Genomic DNA, 21,318 nt, shown 5'->3' on the forward strand with positions numbered 1-21,318 from the left:
CTTATGGAGCGGCCCTAAAAGCTGACCTCTTCAAGATGGCGGTCTGCGGGTGTCATTCTCGGGCTCGCGCACCTCCCCAAGATGGCGGCGCCCGAGGCCTGGCGCGCCCGGAGTTGCTGGTTCTGTGAGGTAGCGGCAGCAACGACCATGGAGGCCACGTCCCGGGAGGCGGCGCCAGCGAAGAGCTCGGCCTCGGGCCCCAGCGCTCCCCCCGCCCTGTTCGAGCTGTGCGGGCGGGCAGTGAGCGCCCATATGGGGGTTCTGGAGAGCGGGGTGTGGGGTAAGTCGCGGAGTGAGGGGCTACCTCCTGCAGCGAGCGGGGGCGGCCCAGCGGCTAGGGGGCGCGGGGGGCGAGGCCGAGAGGCCCGGGGCAAGGCCCAGCCCGGAGCACCGGGAGTCAGATTATTGAGTCGGAACATAAATTCCGTGACTGACAGGGCTGGACAGAGTGAATACTGAGACCAAATGAGCCAGTGAACCCGAACCACGGCTGGCCTGGGGGCGCGGGGGGCGAGGCCAGAAGGCCCGGTATGGGGCAAAGCTGTCAGGGCCCTAGCGACGGGGGCTGGAGTGGCAGGCCAGAGCCGCAGGCTCGGAACTGATACTGGGCTGGACCGGACTAAACTGAGGATTCTCGGATATCGAACCGACCGGCAGGGATGGCCGTGCTGCCTCGGGGCAAGGGCCGAAATTGGCAGGCCCGACTTGAGGCAAGGAGGCCAGACCCGGAGCCACCTGTACTGACGGCCCAGGGCCTCCGCTGTCTGCCGGGCACACCACCCGTAGCTAGACTCCCGAAGCCCAGCGGATGGGCGGGGTGAGACAGCGGAGCGAAGAGCAAGGGAGTGAAGTTAGGGGAGAAGCCGAAAGGCTGGGGTCGCCGTGGCCTGTTGGACGGCCGGAGGGCTGAAGGGAGCTCACCGACGCCCTAGACCTCACTGCTAAACTGAGCTGCTGATCCGCTTGCAGAGCAGGTAGCGCCGGAGGCCTCTTGGCTGGGCCAGGGTGGTGAAGAAGGGTGGAAAGTGAGTGGAGGGGTCCGGGAGAGGTTCTGTAAGCACGGACAGGCCCGAAAGACCGGCCGGCGGGAAGGGCCGAGGAGGCCTCAGGCGGGGCAGGGGCCAGGGTATTCCAGGCTGTGGAGCCGGAGTGGGATAAGACGCGTCATGGGGAAGAGGCCTTGGTCCAAATAGGAGGGAACCGAGGCCTCAGGTCTGAGAGCGGCTGGTACCAAAGGGCTGGACCTGTCCACACGGTCCGATCTGAGCTAAGGCCAGCGGCCTGGAGCGCCCCAACCAGATGGTCTCAGGGAGGCCCTGCTCTAGGAGGATAGCGCAAGCCAGCGGCCTGGCAACTTAAGAGGGGAAAGGGTCCACAATGTGAAAAGTGATAGGAGAGAGTTAAAGAGAAAGTTAGGGCCTTCTGAGGCAGTCCGGGCTTCAGGACAGACAAGGGAGGCCATGGGCCTGACAGAATGGTGGTAGTGGAGTAGAGTCTGGCTGAAGTTGGATGAAATCACAGGTCAGGCCAAATGGAAGGTGGAGGAAGAGAGGGTAACATTAAAGGAGGCTCCTGGTCTTGGAGTGTACAGGGGATGTTGATGTTCCACCAGGAGGCCCCAGGGTGGTGGTGACATCTTTGCCTGAAGGAAGGCCCTGGTCAGTTAAGAATTGAGAGTGAGGGCTTTTTAAACCATGGGGAGTTGGGTTTGAAGGGTTGCTGCTCCAGAATATGCTGTAAGGCCTTAGAGTGGCCAGGTAGGCCCTTTCGTGGTTGGAGTTGGCCACCATTGTTGAGAAGGCCCAAGCGCCTTCCTGTATTGGGGGGGGGGGAGAAGAAAGGGTAAGAAGTCCTCAGGGCCTGTGTGAGCTGAGAAGATTGTGGAGGCCCTGTGCCAAGCTGAGGAGAAAAAGGTCAGGCTGACCCTACGGTGAATGGAGAAAGGCCTCAGTGGGACTGAGCAGGGTCTCAGAGAAGTCCTGGAAATGTGGCAGCTTGTTATCAGCCTGGAGATTCTTTAAATGCTAATCTTGGTTAGAAGAGGAGTTGAGTGTTATGAAGGCCTTGGCTTGCAAAGAGGAAGCATTTAAAAGGGGGGGAAAAAAGTATGGCTAGAAGGAAGCAATGAACCTGTCTTAAGAATAAAGAAATGAACAGTAGAGTTTGTAGCTAGAAGAGGTGAGAATTCCTGTGAGAGGTGTGAGAGGGATTGGTAAGCAGAAGGGAGCAGAGTCCAGAGGAGAAGCGGAAGCCCTGGAGGCATGACTTCTCTGTGTCCTCATCACTATTTCATTATTCCTTGTGAGAGGAGACAGGAGAGCCTGTAGTGGGCTAGGTCCAGTAAACAGCCACCTGGTCAGAGCTTGACTCTCATAAGAACTTTCAGAGGTGCCAAGAAAAAGGCCTGTCAAGCCTGCTATTTCAGAGGGAAGTCTCAGGGTGAGCTAGCTAGGACAGTCACGAAGGATTCTTGGAGTTAGTGGACTAGCAATGAGGAGAGGGGGAAGCAACACAAGACTGTAGTGAAAAACAAAAAATTGAAACAATGGGCCAGGGAGATGGCTTAGCAGGTCAGACACTGCTGTCAACCTTGACAACCTAAAGTCAACTTCTGGGACCCAAATAGGAGAATTGGCTCCTACAGGTTGTCCTCCGACCTCATACCTGCTCTGCCATATCTCTCAAGAGTACGATGAGAAAAGTTGAGTAGAATAAGGTGTGTGGCCTTAAATACCAGGATGTGAGATTTGAACTTTATCCTGAATGAAGTAGAGAGCTTTTGGAAGGTTTTGAGCAGAGTGTGTCATCAGGAAGAGCAAGATTGAGAGAGAAAGAATATAAAGTCAGAGGTCAAAGAAACTGTCAGATGATAGGCCTACATTACTGTAATAGCACAGGGAATTAATGTTCTCATTCAATAGGTACAGTGAATATTAATGAGTACTAATAGATATGAAAAAGTACACTAGATTCTTGGGCCTCATGATTCAGTTATTTCTCAAGTCAAGAAAAGATTCACTGAGGAAAAGCTGTGTGTGTTGACTCACCTATAAACCTAGTTCTCAGGAGGCTGAGACAGAAGGATTGCCTCAAGTTACAAGGCAGCTAGGAGTAAGACCCTGTCTTTTAAACACAGAGGTACAGGAGAGAGTATTCCTTTTACACAGGACAGGACAGTTCAGTTCCTAGCACCCATATCAGATTAAAACTGCATAGAACTCCAGTTCCAGTGGATCCAACACCTTTCGGCCTCTATAGGCACCTGCACTCACTTGTACATACTGCCATATAGATGCATACATATACACATAATTTTAAAGTAAAGTATTTTTTAAAAAGTAGATCAAGGAATGAACGTTTTGGTATGCTGCAAGATCTTAAGCTTAATAGACTAGAGATGCATAGACAGAAGGAATGTAATAGCAGCCAGGATTCACTGGCCTTCTTATGGGCAGGTATTGTGTGAAACAGATTACAAGCGTTGTCTGTAATGTCATGAGGTAGTCATTTCTAATCTATTCCCTCTTCACACAAACCCCCATATACACACACCTCTATTTTGCTTTATTGAGTCAGGATTTTGCTATATTATTCCTAGCTGTCCTGGTACTCATTATGTAGATCCAGCTAACTTGAACTTGCACCAATCCTCCTGCCCAGCCCCTCAAATGGTGGAATAAGATTTTTCCCAAACCCCCCCCCCATCTCTCTTTTAAGATTAGCACAGCTTTTTTTTTTTTTCTTTTCCGGAGCTGGGGACTGAACCCAGGGCCTTGCACTTGCTAGGCCACTGGGCTAAATCCCCAACCCCAGCACAGCTTTTTGTACTGAGGCCAAGCGGGGAAGAATAAATGAAAGCAACCCAAAAGACTAGAATAAGGAAACTTTCATAGTCAGGACTAACCTTGAATTCCTGATTCTCTTGTCTCCAGGGAAAAACTGGTTTTGTTCTTTAAGATATAATGGATTTAGAGATTAGTTATCTTTAATTTCCATAGGAAGGTAATAGCTCAGAGTATACTCAGAGCCCGGTGTTCCTTGGGCAGAAGTATACTGACCTCAGTGAGCAGGCAGGCAGTTTGTTTAACTCATCCTTTCCTCTGAATTCCCAGCTGCCTTAAGACAGATAATGTTTACAACCCAAGAGGGGGAAAAGTAAACTTTTTGTTTTGGTTTTTGTAGCCCTCCCAGGCCCAATACTTCAAAGCATCTTACCTCTGCTCAATATATATTACTTGGAGAGGATTGAGGAAACTGCTCTCAAAAAAGGTAAGTGTCTTACTCTTTCTCAGTCAATGATTGTGAACAAGGCACTGTGATATTCTTCAGGTAACTGATAATCAATTAGAACTTTTTGGTTTTCAAAAAAGTACCTTAGCTAGGTGGGGTGTCACACATCTTTAATCCCAGAACTTAGAAGGCAGAGGCCGGTTTATCTCTATGAATTTGAGGCCAGTCTGGTCTACAGGCTCAGTTTTAGGCCAGCCAAGGCTACATAGTAAGATCATATCTCAAAGAACAAAAGATAGAGACCCCTACATAGTACTGGAAAGATGGCTTAGTGGTTTAGGAGCACTTGCTGCTCTTAGGAAGAACCTGGGTTTGGGTCCCAACACCCATATGTCAGTTGACAACTACATAACTCCAGTTGTCACAGTCCAACATCCACTTCTGGCCTCTGTGGGCATCAGACATGTGGTGTACAATATACTTGCAAGCAAAACATACCACATGAAAAAAAGAAATACATCTCTTATAAAAAGTACCTTCACATCTCTTTTCCTATATTTCTTCCTATAGTGTCCCGTAACACATGTATACCCTCACTTTTATGCTGTTAAACCACTAACAAGCTATAGCTAGAACTTCCGGACATTAGTTCTTCTATTTTAACAAGCTGTTTCTCATTGGCTAATATTTTTATAACCTTGATTGGCCAAGCCTTTCTAGGTACTTAATCCAGAGAAATTCATTTGCTCACTTTATTCTTTTTCAGACGTCCTGGAAATAGACGTTAATTGTACTTTATAGATGAGGGGACAAGTAGCTTTCCCAAGACCATACGGCTTTCAAATAGTCTACTAATCTTTAAACCTCTGTCATCTGTCCTTAGAGTCAGTCTTAGCTACTCAGGTAACTGTATCTCCTCTGAGGTCAGAGAACACTATGAAAGGCAAGATGGACTGGAGAGATGGCTTAGCAGTTAAGAACACTGGCCGCTTTTCCAAAGGTTCAATTCCCAGCAACCACATGGTGGCTCACAACCATCTGTGATGGGATCTGGTGCCCTCTTCTGGTGAGTCTGAAGATAGCGACAGTGTACTTATAACATAAAAGAATAAATACATTTAAAAACAACTTCTTTAAAAGAAAGGCTGATATACTTCATTCATGGTGGGCAGCAGGCAGCCAACTGTAATACCTCTTCCTACAGGTCTCTCTACTCAAGCCATCTGGCGCCGACTCTGGGATGAGCTGATGAAGACAAGGCCTTCCAGTTTGGAGGTAAGTTCAGGTACCAGGAAGAACCCAAGCCTAACCTTGCATAGTAAAAGCAGGTAAAACATACACACACAAACTGGAGACTGAGACGTGCAGGGAGTGGATATGGGAGCTGAGCTCAGGTGACTTGTCACACGGTTTTGGCTCATTTGACTTTTAGCATTTACTTGTTCACCATGGTTACAGGGTACACAAAACAGAAAAGGTTACGATCCCCATGGAATGCAGACCCATGATTCTTGAGTTTTGATGAGTTGATGCAAAAAAAAAAAAAAAAAAAAAAAGCCAGCAAAGAATTAAAATAACAGAACAAACCAACTCATCTTTGCTAAGTTCAAAAGTGCGGTTTGCAAGGCTTTGGTGCATTCATCTAGCTTATGAGAAGCTATACAAAAGGATTAAGAGGGGAGGGTCTGGAGGAACACGGTTCAGCAGTCAAGAGCACTGACTGCTTTTACAGATAACCTAGGTGTGGTTCCCAGCACCTTCATGGCACCTCACAACTGTCTGTAACGCTTCCTCTAAGAAATCCAATGCCCTTTTCCCGCCTCACTGAGCACCAGGCATGTGCATGATACATAGATATACATGTAGGCAGAACAATCATACACATAAAATTAAAGAATAAAAATGATTAAGGACTAGTCATCAGTGGTTGAAGCTACTCGTTGTGTACCCTGATCTGTGTGAAGAGTGTATAGGACAAGGGAGAGGATATTCTTGTCTGGTTCTGTAGTAGTCAGCCTGTCTGTCCCCAGAATAGGAGAAGAAAAGTTTTTGGTTTTTTTTTTTTTTGGTTCTTTTTTTTGAGCTGGGACGGACCAGGCCTTGCGCTTCCTAAAGCGCTCACCACTGAGCTAAATCCCCAACCCCGAGAAGAAAAGTTGATCAGAAGTTCAAGATTGTCCTTAGCAACATAGCAAGTTTCAAGGCCAGCCTTCAATGTGTAAGACTGAGACCCTGACTTCAAAAAACTCCTGTGAAGTAAAAAACATTCAGGGGTTGGGGATTTAGCTCAGTGGTAGAGCGTTTGCCCTAGTAAGCACAAGGCCCTGGGTTTGGTCCCCAGTCTCAAAAAAAAAAAAAAAAAAAAAAAAAACATTCAATGGCATAATAGTATGTGGAATAGTAGAATTTTACCTCATGTTTGTAAACCTTTTTTTGGTTACAGAATGTCATTCAGATATCAAACAGACACCTGAAATTTGTGCCTTAAAGCTTTATATTGATTGGAACAAACTGTCACAATATTTATTATCCATCCATCCATCCATTTACTTGTTAAGGCAGGATCTTAACTATATAGTACTGAACCAGGCTGGCTCTACCAAGCTCACAGAAATCCTCCTGTCTCTGCTTCCCAAGTTCTGGGATTAAAGGTTTGTACCAGCACACCTGGCTCTGTTATAATTCTTTAGTGGACAGTCTAGTTATGTAAGTCAAGAGCCTTTGAAATACTCAGGCCCTTTGACTAGAAATCAGCAACAACTATACTAAAATTGGAATAATACATAGGTTAGCATGGGTGCTTCATAAACAAAATCATGAAGTACTGTTTTTCTGTGACACAGGGTCACACTGTGTAGATCAGACTGGCGTATTAAGATTTATTAGGTTTAATGTCAAAAACACTAGAAACAATTGAAGCATTCATAAGATAAAGGTCTGGCTTAGAAGTAGAGCATTTTCCTAGCATATGCAAGGTCTGGGGGGTCCCTCTCTAGATTAGGAAAATAATAGCCAATAACAGGATTGTTACATCTTGTATTTCAAATACTAAAATCATTCTAAAAATATGTTGTTGGGTTTGGTGGTACAAGGCTACATCTTGAAAGAATAAAAACATTTAAATGCATGGAATAATGCTCAAATTTGTCTCATTGTCATAAAAACCAATATGTGTATAACATTATACACAAACTCCAGAGTTGGCCTATTACCTGATTTTTAGTTCTAAATTATTTTTCTGTCTTTTTTTCCTCTTCCAGGGATACAGAATAGTCTAGAATTTGACATATTATTGTTCTAACCTTCTAACAAAACTAGGTTATCTGAACTCCTAGAGATAGGATTGTTACCTTTATACCAAGAAAGTTGGGGAGCACGATATGTGCCTAGGCTAACTGCAAGGGATTCATGTATGAGAACTATCACCTTTATGAGATCATCCAAAATAAATATATGTCAACAGGACCAGCCTGTGGTAGTTCCATGTGTGCTTAATGTGTTCATGACAGGATCAAGTGTACTTTCCTTATTGAGCAAAAAAAAAATCATTGTGAAAGTGAAGTCACATGCAGAGTCAGAAAGTCAAATTAAAATGGAGCTTTTGAAGGGTAGAGAGATGCCTCAGTGTTTGAGAGTACTGGCCACTCTTCCAAAAGAGCCGTGTTTAGTTTCTAGCATGCACATAATATATTAACGTTGTCTGTAAGTTTAGCCCCAAGGATCCAAACCCTTTTCTTACTTCCTCAGGCACTGGACAGAGACATAAATGAAGGCAAAATCCCTATACACATAAAAACTTAAACTCTGAGGGGAAATGGGGAGGTATTGGAAGTGTACCTGTAATCACTACACTTAGGGAGGGAGAGGTGGGAAAGATAAGGAATTCAATCTTGGGACCAGCCCTGGCAACAAAACCTCAAACCTCAACAACAGCAAATAAATAAAATCGGACAGAAGAAAAATGGACAAAGTCTGTGAACATCTATTAATACTAACAAGTATTTGGCCCTTCCTCATTTGTACACATATTCCCATCACTATCAGTGTTTGAGCTGTGAGCTCATGGAGGACAGGCCAAAGTGGACAAATGTCATCTCACTGGCAGTGTGTCATTCCCGTTACCCCCACAAGAGGGTGTTTAATTCAGTTTGTATTCTTGTACTCTAGTCCACAAAATGAGTTACTTGAACTAGATTTCTCAGGTATGTTTCAGCATCAATTTTTTTGCACATATTTTAAAAGTAGCAATGGAATAAAATAACTTCTGTGTAATAATTCATGAGGTCTTTGAGAAAGCCATTAGAACTATATATTTATAGTTCACAATTACTGTGTTAGAATAGTTTTTACAGATGATTAGTAGGTCTTCCTATAGTTAGTACATGCTAAACCTAGCTTGAAGCAATTTGGCTTTGGAGTATTTGTTTCTATTAATTTTGCCATGCTGCTCATGTAGTTACCACATTTGAGGTATTACACTTTTACCAACCGATCTGAAAAAGTCCAGCTGTTTCAGCTACATGTTCATTATCCCTTGCAGCAGAAACAGCCAAGTAGCTAGGGTCACACTCTTGTCCATATTTTTCATGGCCATATAACTTACCTTTAAAGATGAGGGTTTATTGACATTGTTTGAAACAGGATCTCATGTAGCTCAGGCTAGCCTGGAACCCAGAGATTTGCTTGTCTCTGCCCAGGATTAAAGCCATCTGCCTCCATGCTCAGCTTCGTAAACAGTCTCCAAGCCTGTGTGTGTTAAGCTACCTACATGCCTGCATTCCCAGTATGCTGAGGCAGGATTGAAGCAAGCCTGAGCTACATAGCAAGATCTTATCCTAAAAATCAAAACCGGGGTTGGGGATTTAGCTCAGTGGTAGAGCGCTTGCCTAAGAAGCGCAAGGCCCTGGGTTCGGTCCCCAGCTCCGAAAAAAAAAGAACAAAAAAAAAAAAAAAAAATCCAGTATGCAGGCAAAGTGCTAGTGAGGCCTGAGGACTCAAGAACACCCTTTGCTACCACTTAAAACTAAGCAGAGTGTAGAGAAATGTCCAGTGTTAAAATGTGTTGTTAAGGGTATTTGTTGGTCTTTGAGAGTACTCAAGTTCAATTCCTAGCACCTACGTAGTGGCCCTTTCTGTCTCTTCACACCAGGCAAGTTGTACAGTTATACACATAAGCAAAATTTTAAAATTTTAAAATTTGTTGTCTAACATGCAGAAGGCTTTAGATTCAATGCCCAACATTCAAAAGGGGGAGAAGAGAGGTTTGATTTGTTACCAGCTAAGTTTTCTTGCTTCCCCAGTGTCCTGCAGGTAAACAAGATATGTAGGTTGACTCAAGCATGAAAGTACTCCTAAATATTAACAAAGCAGGCAGAGCCTAGCACAAAAGGCCAGACTTTTGCCTGAGGATACTAGGGGCCTAACTCCTGATTTGAATTGAGGGTGTGGCTCTGGTAGGGAAGATTGACATGGGTTAGTTAAGGGTCAGAGAACTGTGTTTTGTTGTATCCCTCATGATTGATAATGAGCTGCTGTGCCAGCTAACATTTTGTCTTTTAAAGTGCCTTCATCTTATTTGATCCATGTAGCAATCTTCACCATAAAGCAGGTGATAATAGCTATATCTTAATAACTATATCATAGAGAAGGAAAGAGGTCAAGTATACGAATGAGAACTGGAGCCTGTTCTGAAGCCAGCAGACTCTACACACGTTAGGAAAGGGTGGGACTAGCTGCTTTCCATTAGAAACTGTAAGGCTGTGAGTTGGATGTGATGGCACCTGCCTACAGTTCCAGCACTTGGGAAACGGGTAAGGCCATAAGGCCGTACCTACAAAACAAAAAGCCTTCCAGTGCTGCAAGAGTAAAGTCACTTGTTTAACATGCCCGGCACCCTGACTGAGTTTGAGCTCTAGAACCTACATAAATTTAAAACTGACTACACACACACAGAGAGACACACAGCACCACCACATGAACTTCCCTAGCTGCACAACCATAAAACTTAATCTGAAAAAACAAACTCTGCTTGGTGTCTTTTAGAGTTAGCTAGCCCTTCCTAATCTCTGGTGAACATTAGAATCATTTGGGGGAACAGTTTTAAAAATAAAGATGTTGGGGTTGGAGAGGTGGCTCAGCGGTTAAGAGTGATGACTGCTCTTCCAGAGGTCCTGAGTTCAAATCCCAGCAACCACATGGTGGCTCACAACCATCTGTAATGAGATCTGATGCCCTCTTCTGGTGTGTCTGAAGACAGCTACAGTGTACTTATATACATAATAAACAAATAAATCTTTAAAAAAAATAAAGATGTTTAGCTAGGCATGGTGGCACACAACTTTAATTCCAGCAGAGGCAGACATCTCTAAAATTGAGGCTAGCCTGGTCTACAGAGTGAGTTCTAGGATAGCCAGGACTGTTAAAAAGAGAAACCCTGTCTCAATAAATCAAAAGATAAAGATGTTTGGGCTGTGCTTCAGATGGTGCATATGGAGCACCAAGTCTGGAAAGCTAAGTGCATTTTGGGATAGTGGTTGAAGAAAACAACTGTACAGAAAATTTTGGTGTACATCAAATATTGAAAATCTAGGCAGCAGTGGCACACACCTTGGATCCCAGGAGGCAGATGGATCTCTGAATTCAAGGCCAGCCTGGCCCACAAGCCTAGTTGTAGGACAGCCAAGGCTATACAGAGAAACCCTGTCTCAAGAAGAGACAGAAGAAAAGAAAAAAAATTGTTCCCTTCAGAGCTTGTTTTTCTGAGACAGGGTAAATGTTGAGTGGGCATGACACCTGCCTATAGCCCCAACACAGAAATAGGGTTCCCAAATTAAGGCAGCTAAAGTAGTCAAATCAGCTCTGGGTTCAAGTGAGACCCTCCCTTAAAACGTGAAGTAAGCAAAGTGTCGAAGGCAGCCACAAGGACATACATGTATGAAGGTTGCTCCTAGGAACCAGACTTCTTGGGTCCAAGTCTTGATTACTGCTGTGATAACTTCTGTCCTCTCTCCAGGAGTAGGTTTTTATTTCAGCTGGGGAAAGTCAGTAATACAGTAAGGAACTGGCATGTGAAGATCCCTGGGTTTGATTCCCAGCACTCAAGATTTTTATTTCAATTGGGTACTGGCTTTAGTACCAGCATTGCCTCCTACAAAAAGCTTACAACTACCTGCAGCTCAACTACAGGGACTCCCCACACTCTCTTTGGACCTGTCCAGAGACATGCTGACCTATACGTACATTAGATAGTAGTGTCCTATAGCAAGTTTCACTTACTATGCATACAGTAGACAAAACTGTTAGGCTTAGGGGATAGCTTAACCAATAAAGTGACTGATCCCCTGAGCTTCCCTTAAAAGTGGGCTCAGTAGGTTAAGTCTGATGACCTGTTTGGATCCCCAGAACCAAGGCCAGACAACATAGCTGTTTATAATCCCAGTACACCCCACTGAGAAATGGGAGAATTCCCAGAAACTCACTGGACAGCTACCCTCAAATAATTAGTCCTTTGACATCAATGTGCATGAACACAAAAGCTAGGTATAGCAGTGCCCTTAAGAAGTTTGACTGGTTGGGGATTTAGCTCAGTGGTAGAGCGCTTGCCTAGGAAGCGCAAGGCCCTGGGTTCGGTCCCCAGCTCCAGAAAAAAAGAACCAAAAAAAAAAAGTTTGACTGTTTTATGTATGTGTACGGGAGCCTTGTTTCCACAGGGACCTTGGATCCCCTGAAACAGCAATTACAGATGCTGCCAGCCACCATGTAGGTGCTGGGAACTGACTCTGGGCCGTTGCAGGGGCAGCTGAACGCTCCCAACTGCTCAGCCACCCCCCTGCTTTTTTCTTTAAACAGTGTTTTTCTACAGTCCTGCAACTGTGTAGATCAGGCTTTCTAGCTCACAACTGCTAGGATTAAAGGCATTCACCACCAACTCCAGGTCCTTTGGTGGGTTTTTTGTTGTTTTGTTTCCCAAGGCAACGTTTTTTCTCTGTGGCCCTGGCTGTCCTGGAATTTGCTCTGTGGATCAGGCTGTCCTCAAACTCAGATCTGCCTTCTTCTGCCTCCCAAGTGGTGCACACTTAATCCCAGTGGTGCAGAGAAACAGATCTCTTCAGCTTGTTGGCCTGGTAGCCTAACATATTCTCCCAAGTCTCAACCCAGTAAAAAACATCTACCAAAAAAGGTGTGGACAGCACCTGAGAAGCAATGCTTGGATGACTACCTCTGGCCTCTATACCTATATATATAGCCACAAGTGACAAAAACTATCACTTGTCAGACTATACATTTACCCTACAGAAAGAACTAAAACATGTTCCTGTTTATATCCCTTGCTTATTTGTCAAGTGGGGCCACTAGTCAAACACCCTCAAAGGTGTGAACACTAACTTAGTGAGGACTCAGAAATGTTCGCTACAGGAAAGGAACTTAGAGGGCATTTGACGATTTTCTGATGTTTTCTTTGCTCTTTAGAGTGTGACTTGCTGGCGAGCCAAGTTTATGGAGGCCTTTTTTTCCCATGTTCTCCGTGGAACCATTGATGTGTCTTCTGATAAGCGTCTTTGTGATCAACGCTTCTCACCTCTCCTGCACAGCTCCCGCCATGTCCGACAGCTAACCATCTGCAATATGCTGCAGGGAGCGACCGAGCTAGTGGCAGAGCCCAACCGCAGGGTTCTGGAGACCCTGGCCAGCTCTCTGCACACCCTCAAGTTCCGCCACCTGCTGTTCTCGGATGTGGCCGCTCAGCAGTCACTCCGACAGCTCTTGCATCAGCTCATCCACCATGGGGCTGTTAGCCAAGTCTCGCTGTACTCCTGGCCTGTGCCCGAGTCAGCCCTTTTCATCCTTATCCTTACCATGAGTGCTGGCTTTTGGCAGCCAGGCCCTGGTAGCTTGCCTTGCCGCCTCTGTGGTGAAGCCTCCCGAGGCCGGGCCCCATCTAGAGATGAAGGGTCCTTGTTGCTAGGCTCTCGCAGGCCTCGGCGTGATGCAGCAGAACGATGTGCTGCAGCACTGATGGCCACCCGGCGGAAGAGTGAAGTCAAGCAGATGCCCAGGGCTCTCCCTACCAGTCGTGTAACACGCCGCAGCACACAAGAAAGCCTGACAATAGGTGGAACAGACTCTAAGAGGGAGTTGTACCCCCCAGCCACCTCTTATGAGGCTTCTGGCACTAAGCAGCCATCCTCTGCTCCAACTGCAGCCTCCTCTTCCACATCATCCAAACGGGCTCCAGCTAGCTCAGTCTCACAGCCTAAGCCCTTAAAGCGTTTCAAACGAGCTACAGGGAAGAAAGGTCCCCGCACCCGTCAGGGGTCTGGTGCAGAGTCTGAAGACCTGTATGACTTTGTTTTTATTGTGGCTGGTGAGAAAGAGGATGGTGAAGAGATGGAGATTGGGGAAGTAGCTTGCGGAGCTCTGGATGGATCGGATCCCAGCTGTTTGGGGCTCCCAGCACTAGAGGCATCCCAGCGATTCCGCAGCATTTCCACCCTGGAGCTGTTCACAGTTCCTCTCTCCACAGAGGCAGCTCTGACACTGTGCCATCTGCTGAGCTCCTGGGTATCACTGGAGAGCCTTACACTTTCCTACAATGGTAAGCACTGAAGGAACAGGGCTGGGCTTGCATCTCTCAACAGCACTGTGCCTACCAGAGTGGGTTGTATGATGAAGGAGGTGGAAGTGTGGTTCTTTGTGTCTCGTGGAGGCAAAAGGGAAACAAAAAAGATACTGGCACACAGTGTTAGGAAAGGAAAATGAGGTCTGTAGTCTGGATTTACTATTGGAAGAAAGGCTAAGGGACTGAGAAGTCAGATACAGAGGGCGATCCAGACACAGACTGGGCTCTGGATCTGTATCACACCAGTCGAATTAAAGCAACTGACTCTTTTGGAAGGATGGACGGAAGGAAGGGAGGGATGGAGGGAGGGAAGGAGGGAAAAAGACAAAAAAACCAGACCAGTAACATATAAGGTAAAATTTATAATCTGACTAAAACTACCTGAATTGCTAATACTGCTTCAGAAGCCACATGCTGTGCCACTCATGGCCATCACCTAATGTCCTTCATTATATCTGCAACATCAGCTCCCATTCCAATCTGCCAGTTCCAAACTCTTAGATGACCTAAGTCTTACATGAATTCCTTCAACTAGCCTACTTCTGAGTTCCTCTTTCCTCACCACAATAAAAGACAACCTATCTGAAGCTAATCCCTCATATTCTAGCTCTATATTTCCTCCTTCGCTGGGGAGGCATGCTTCTCAGATGCCTTAACAATTTTCATATACTTAGGCTATATCTATTCTCAAAATACTAATTAATTTTTAACACTGACCTTATGAAGTGGCTTGCCTCAACAACTCTGCTTAGCAAACTATAGAGCCCCGGTATTCAAGCCCAGGTAATTTGACTTCAGAATCCATTCTGTTAAATTATCATATTCCCTTTCTACTGCTTTTTCCACTACCAGGACATTAAATCCTGTTCTACACCAACATTCTATTCCCTTCCCTTCCCTTCCCTTCCTTTCCCTTCCCTTCCCTTAAGATGTTGCTATCTCTACTATCTGCATTCAAACACCTTCACCAGTGCACAGAGAAGGGGGTAGTCACTAAAGGTCCTCCTTGCTGCTAGTTTCACGTGCACTTTCCCAACTCTGTCTTCTATTTACTATTTCTTCCTGACCTGAAGCGGATGTAGTGGTACATGTTTATTACAAACTTGGAAGGCTGAGGTAGACAGAGCTCTGTGAATTCAAGGCCAGCTTGATCTACATGGTGAGTTCACTGACAGCCAGGGCTATAAAGATAAACCCCTTAAAAAAACAACAACAACAAAAAAAAACAAACTATTTTTTCCTGAAATATTTCCATTATCTCAATGGTTCTCTTCCTAATTACTAGTTTCTCCCGCTTATCTCCTTTTCTAGACAATTATCCATTCCTGTAGCTTTGATGGCCACTGATACTAATATCCCCTTCACTCAGCTGAAGACATTAGCCCTATGGATCATCCAGACCCATTTAATCAGCTCACTACCAGGTGTCACCCTTCCAGCTCATTTCCAGCCTGAATACACTATCGCTATACTGATCCTTCTGCTTAAAATGACATCACAACTGACCCAGTCGCTCAAAGAAACAAAGATTCTGTCTCTTCCAAAATAGTCAGTAGGCCCCACTTTTACATTTTCAAAATCCAGTTATATCTGTATCCTTAGTTCAGGTTATCATTCCTCCTCACCTGACTTGACTTCAGCAGTCCTTCCTTCATACAATCCCAGGTACTGTACAGGCATTTCTTTACACAGTTTGACCCATTTGTTCACTCACAGTCCAGTCCTTCACAGGCCAAGCATGGCAGTACTGGGAAAGTGGGGGCAGGAAGGTAATGGAGTTAAGGCTATCATTGGCAACATATTTAGTTTGGAAAAACACAAGACACACTGTCTTTCTATATAACATAGGCTGCCACTAAACTCACAATCTTTCTGCCTCGATCTCCCATGTGGATTGTTCTGCTCATGTTCACTCCTGTTTGCCCTTCATGCCTTACATACCACATATTCCAGTTTAGAACCTGAGGCTCAGACCTCAGGCCTCTAAATATCAAGTTCTCTCTGCCAACACTTTCTTCTCCCTTGTAGTTATCTCCTTTATAGCATTTAAAGCTGAATTGGGAAGCCTTACTGATAAACCCCACACTGTTGAGTATGCATCCTTTACACATCCGTTGTGCTCTTGCTTCCTCAGTTCCTGTTTTGCTTTATCAGGCTACATGGACAGTAATACTATGAGCTCCTTCTGTCTAGGAGAGGGAAAAAATGCTGGTTAAAATTTACCTCAATGAATACATCAGTGTCAGCATACAATACAAAGAAAGGGGAACTGGTTTTCAAGGTTACTTAAGATTATTAGCATGCTACCACACCTTTGAAAATTTTTTGTATTCATTCTGTGGAGAATACTTTGGGTTTTTTTTTTTCCTTCTTTTCTTTCTGTTATATCAAACCCAGCATATATCAACTCATACTTATTAGGCATGTAATCTACCACTGACCTAATGTGTATCCAGTCTACCAATTTTTTTTCTGTCACTCTCACCTATAGTTTGATGGGTTGGACCATCTTTACTTCTCAGTAATGTACAAGTACACTCTGTGACCTGTGAGATCAAGCTTACAGCTTAGCTTTCAAGACATTCCACAATTTGGACCCAGTAACTGTAGAGCTGTGTCCAGTGCCCCACTCAATTTGTTTACTCCTGGACTATCCAAAATTCTCTCCCCCTTCAAGGCCATGCATCTTTAGCAAGCTGCTTAGACTCTATATCTAGGTACTGGCGCAGCTCTCTGGGTCTACTACTACTACTACTGGTACAACCACATCCTGTCTCTCTGGGATTCTCCTGATGTCTCTAGAGTATAGTATAGCATATAGCAATTTGCTAGTTACTGAGGAAAAGGTAAGAATGAATAATTAAGAATTCATTAAAAATATGACGCATAGCCAGGCATGGTGGTGCATACCTATGATCATAGCCCTGGAGAAGCAAGGGAGGAAGTATTAAGGTCTGGAGCTTTGTCTCAGAACTAAAAATTGGCATCTTATAAAAAGCTCAAGACTTGGTAGTAATCAAGAGAAATATTTGTGGAGTTTTCACTGAATATTCTGCTTAAATTTCCCACATGTGTAACCTAATCTCTTTTGCCATAGGTCTGGGCTCCAATATCTTCCGCCTCCTGGACAGCCTACGGGTCCTGTCAGGCCAGGCTGGATGTCGTCTCCGTGCCCTGCATCTCAGTGACCTTTTCTCACCACTGCCCATCCTGGAATTGACCCGTGCCATTGTGCGAGCCTTGCCCCTGTTGCGGGTCCTGTCTATTCGTGTTGATCACCCAAGCCAGAGGGACAACCCTGCTGTACCAGAGAATGCTGGGCCCCCTGGACACATAATTGGAGATGAAGAAATACCAGGTGAAGTATATACGCACACACACACTCCTCTCTACATGTACAACTGTGTTTGGGTGGGTAGGTGACGGGAACTTCAACTGCAGGTCCATTTCCTCTCAACCCTGCTGTCCTGTTGTTTCCCCCTTTACAAGATGTCATTCTATAAAATAACCTATGTTAAACAGACCCCAAGACTGCTGTGAGCATGACCAGGAAAGCTGTCTCCAAAAAGAGGATCTAAACTGATAATTCCTAATCTTGATCCAGTGGTCTTTCATTATGTTTCTATTTCCTTTTGTCTCCTCTTACAGTACTATGCATTTGTTATCTGTATCTACGTGTATGTACGTGTCTATATGTATGGGGAGGCCACAAGTTGACACTGGGTATCTAGTCCTCTTAAAAATTTTGTTCTTACTGTGTTATTATGTGTGTGCACATGTATACCACTGTAAAAATCAGGGAACAACTTTTGGGTTTGAGGTCTGCTCCACTGTGCAGTGCAGAGACTAAACCTAGATTTGTACAGCAAACACTTTTACCTCCTGAATAAAACCCAAGGAGTTTGTAATTTTGGGAATTAAACTTAGGACTTTACACGCTAGGCAAACACCCTACCGTTGAGCTATATTTTCAGCCCTTCATCTTTTTTTTTTTGAAGGGAAGAGAAGACAGAGAGAGGAGAGAGAGAGAGAGAGAGAGAGAGAGAGAGAGAGAGAGAGAGAGAGAGAGAGAACACTGTAGCTGTCTTCAGACACACCAGAAGAGGGCATCGAATTCCATTACAGATGGTTGTGAGCCACCATGTGGTTGCTGGGAACTCTAGAAGTGTAGTCAGTGCTCTTAACCGCTGAGCCATCTCTCCAGCCTCCCAACCCTCTATCTTATGTTTTTGAAAATGCGTCTCTTTCTGAACCTGAGAGCTCACCATTTTGGCTAGACTGGCTCACCAGTGAATACAAGACCTGCCTTACTCCACCTTTGCAGTGCTGGAATTTCAGGTATAGGCCAGGATAGGCCTGCCTGCCATTTATATAGGTTCTAGGAATCCAAATCACACTTACACCGCAAACAACCCCTCAAGTTCTTGCACATTCTTATTTGCTGTGTCTTATCTCTGAATGCAAAGACAAGATTTTTTTGTTTAGTGGTCCATTTCTAGAACTTACATATACTAATGTCTGACATAGCAGGAACAGGATAAGATAATAGATAAACCATTTTCCTAGTGAGTCTACTACATGTAGAAGCAGAGGGCCAGTAAGGCAACTCAGTCTGAAAAGGCACTTACCACCGTACCTGAAATATCCTCAGGATGCACATGGAACTGAGCCCCACATGAGCACTGTGGTACGCACATGCCCACACATAAAGGTCTGCTGTTGATTTTTTGAAGACAGGGTTTCTCTGTGTAGTCCTGGCTGTCTTGGAACTCACTCTGTAGACCAGGCCTGCCTTGAACTCAGAGATCCACCTGCCTCTGCCTCCTAAGTTCTGGAACTAAAGGTGTATGTTACCACACCTAAAACATAAGTATTTTTAAGTGAGGTAGAAAAAGCTAAATGGAATGTCCTCTTCCTCTCACGTACAGAAAACTGCCTAGAGCAGTTGGAAATGGGATTTCCACGAGGAGCCCAGCCAGCCCCACTGCTCTGCTCTGTTCTGAAGGCCTCAGGTTCTCTACAGCAGCTGTCACTCGACAGTGCCACCTTTGCCTCTCCTCAAGATTTTGGGCTTGTTTTGCAAACACTCAAAGGTAGGAATGGTGAGGGAGGGTACGTAGGGACCTAGCATTGTTCCCTGGGAAAACTAAGCCCCACCACCCATGGCTATGTCTCCTATCCAGAATACAACCTGTCCCTGAAGAGGCTGAGTTTCCATGATATGAATCTTGCAGACTGTCAGAGTGAGGTGCTCTTTTTGTTAAAGAATCTGACCCTTCAAGGTAAGATCCTAACCCAGAACCTGAGCGTTCCTCTGTCCTCAACATAGCTTTGTCACTATCTCAGTCTACAAACCATGTTTTCCTAGTCTTATATCTTCCTTGACTATAAAGGATAAAGAACCTGCATGACCTTCCTTCTAATATCTCAAAAGTTAGTACATCACCCAGTTTTATTGTTTTTATCAAGGGTGGTAGCACCTGAGTGAGTTCAATTAAAAAATAAAATCATGGGGAGAAATAATTGTGCTACTGTGTGTGGATGCTCCCTTCAGATACTCGTAACTAATCTCCACCCTGCAAAGGCATCAGTTACTATAAAGAGGGGGAAGTGGATAAAAAGTTATCCATGCAGAGATGTTCCTCAAACAGTTAGGCTTAATATCCTATTTAAATTGAGTTTCAACATTGCTCGGATCATTACAGATTATCCTTTTCAGGTGTATATAAATATTCACAGTACTATCCAACCTAGGACAGGAGGGACAGCACCACCCCTGCTTCAGTTATCCGAATATTCTACTTTCTCTTGTCAGAGATTACCTTCTCCTTCTGTCGTCTGTTTGAGAAGCGCCCAGCCCAATTTCTTCCTGAGATGGTTGCTGCTATGAAGGGCAACTCTACACTGAAGGGCCTTCGACTACCAGGGAACCGCCTAGGTAGGGACCATACCCTGGAGAGGAGGGAAGAAGGGAGGAAGGAAGAAAGGAACTAGGCCTTTGACCTAGAAACTTTTGGGGTAAAGGTACTGACTGGTCCGTTGAGAAGGCTAAGGTTGCAATATAGGTATTTGAGTCCTAGGTGTTCAGAACTGCTAGGACTAAGGTCCTCCCAAGTTGGAGCTGGGATAGGAAAACCTTGTTTCCCTGTTCGTGGGCAGAGGTATGAGTATTCCTCTCTCTCTCCAGGGAATGCTGGCCTATTAGCCCTAGCAGATGTTTTCTCAGAGGATTCTTCCTCTTCTCTCTGTCAGCTGGACATCAGGTATGCTAGGGACTGGGAGACAAGGGATGGGGGAGAAAGGGATATAATAGAGACGAAAGCCTGGTTGCTTCCTGGATATCTAATTCATCTCATCCCCACCAGCTCCAACTGCATCAAGCCAGATGGGCTTTTGGAGTTTGCCAAACGACTGGAGCGCTGGGGCCGTGGAGCCTTTGGTCACCTACGCCTCTTCCAGAACTGGCTGGACCAGGATGCAGTAACAGCAAGAGAAGCAATCCGGCGACTCCGGGCTACCTGCCACGTGGTTAGCGACTCATGGGACTCAACCCAGGCCTTTGCAGATTATGTCAGCACCATGTGATGGGGCCCATACCTCACAGGCCCATCCTCAGTACCGTCAGCTTGCAGGGACTGAGCCATGGGCTGCCCAGAACCCCTAACCACTGATTCTGTCATCCTCCTCCTGCCACTTTGTCTATTTCTGTTTTGTTTTCATCTTCCTGGCACTGAGGTCCTGGAGGCCTCAATGAGGCCCAGCAAAGGCATTCCCACAGCTGAGTTCAGAGGCTTTGGGCCACTTACTCGGTACTCTGGGAACCCCAGGCCAGGTTATGGGTCTCTGTCTTCACTGAGGAAAGCCCCTACCCCTGCTCTGGGGTTTCCTGCTTCACTCCTCAAGCAGGCACCCAGGCTTAGAGCAGTATAGGAATGCCTACCACCAGGCCTCTCCCTCCTGGGCTTCCCAGTCTGGTCCCAGGCCTCAATCCCTTTCATGCCTTTATTCCTTTCTTTTTTTTTTTTTTTAACCAAAAAAGTTTTTCTTATAAAATAAATTTTGGGCAAACATCATGCAGCCCTTCTTGATGATTTTCTCCCAGAGAACAAAACTGAGCAGAGCCTCGTGAGGCAGAGGACCCCCTTTTCCCTGTATCCTTTCCCAAACTACTCATCCAGACCAGCTGGTTAGCAGTGAAGACCCCGCTGCTCCTCATGGGAACGCTGGTGGAAGACGAAGGTGATGGCTGTAGATGAAGCATCCCAGGCAGCCTGGAGTACCTCATCCTGGAGCCCTCGTTTATCTGTGTTATGGTTCCACTGAGCCAGGTCTGAAGTGCAGTCAGAACCATCAGGGGGTGGCCAGACCTGGCGGTTGTTTACACAACGGCGGCAATGCAGTCTGGGGTCAGAGGACAGAGTTGGGTCACTACAGATTTCTGTGCTGCTCAGGTAGCAAAGAGGTAATGA

General features: G+C 45.4%; 2 protein-coding genes across 2 annotated transcripts in view; one reads left to right on the plus strand and one right to left on the minus strand.

Moving 5' to 3' along the window:
• The first annotated feature begins 47 nt into the window (after positions 1 to 47).
• On the plus strand, positions 48 to 20,922 carry Lrrc41 (leucine rich repeat containing 41). The gene is made up of 10 exons (XM_032899580.1): positions 48 to 280; positions 4,183 to 4,269; positions 5,435 to 5,505; positions 12,700 to 13,825; positions 16,947 to 17,207; positions 18,778 to 18,942; positions 19,033 to 19,131; positions 19,665 to 19,787; positions 20,037 to 20,112; positions 20,215 to 20,922. The coding sequence occupies exons 1-10, from the start codon at positions 82 to 84 to the stop codon at positions 20,432 to 20,434; spliced, it is 2,427 nt and encodes an 808-aa protein (XP_032755471.1). The 5' UTR covers positions 48 to 81; the 3' UTR covers positions 20,435 to 20,922.
• Rad54l (RAD54 like) overlaps positions 20,878 to 21,318 on the minus strand; it is a 29,102-nt gene continuing 28,661 nt past the window's right edge. The window contains exon 19 of the mRNA XM_032899587.1: positions 20,878 to 21,250. Within this exon, the coding sequence (XP_032755478.1) occupies positions 21,037 to 21,250 (214 nt within the window). The 3' untranslated portion in view covers positions 20,878 to 21,036. The remainder of the gene's footprint in view (positions 21,251 to 21,318) is intronic.

Source organism: Rattus rattus, chromosome 1, assembly GCF_011064425.1.
Source record: "Rattus rattus isolate New Zealand chromosome 1, Rrattus_CSIRO_v1, whole genome shotgun sequence".
In the NCBI taxonomy this organism is placed as follows: domain Eukaryota; kingdom Metazoa; phylum Chordata; class Mammalia; order Rodentia; family Muridae; genus Rattus; species Rattus rattus.

Excerpts from the sequence above, each read along its gene's own strand:
- Lrrc41 (XM_032899580.1), top strand. The coding sequence starts at position 82 with ATGGCGGCGCCCGAGGCCTGGCGCGCCCGGAGTTGCTGGTTCTGTGAG. Across the intron at positions 5,506-12,699 it reads CAAGGCCTTCCAGTTTGGAG|AGTGTGACTTGCTGGCGAGC; the intron begins GTAAGTTCAGGT and ends TTTGCTCTTTAG. Across the intron at positions 19,132-19,664 it reads AAAGAATCTGACCCTTCAAG|AGATTACCTTCTCCTTCTGT; the intron begins GTAAGATCCTAA and ends TTCTCTTGTCAG.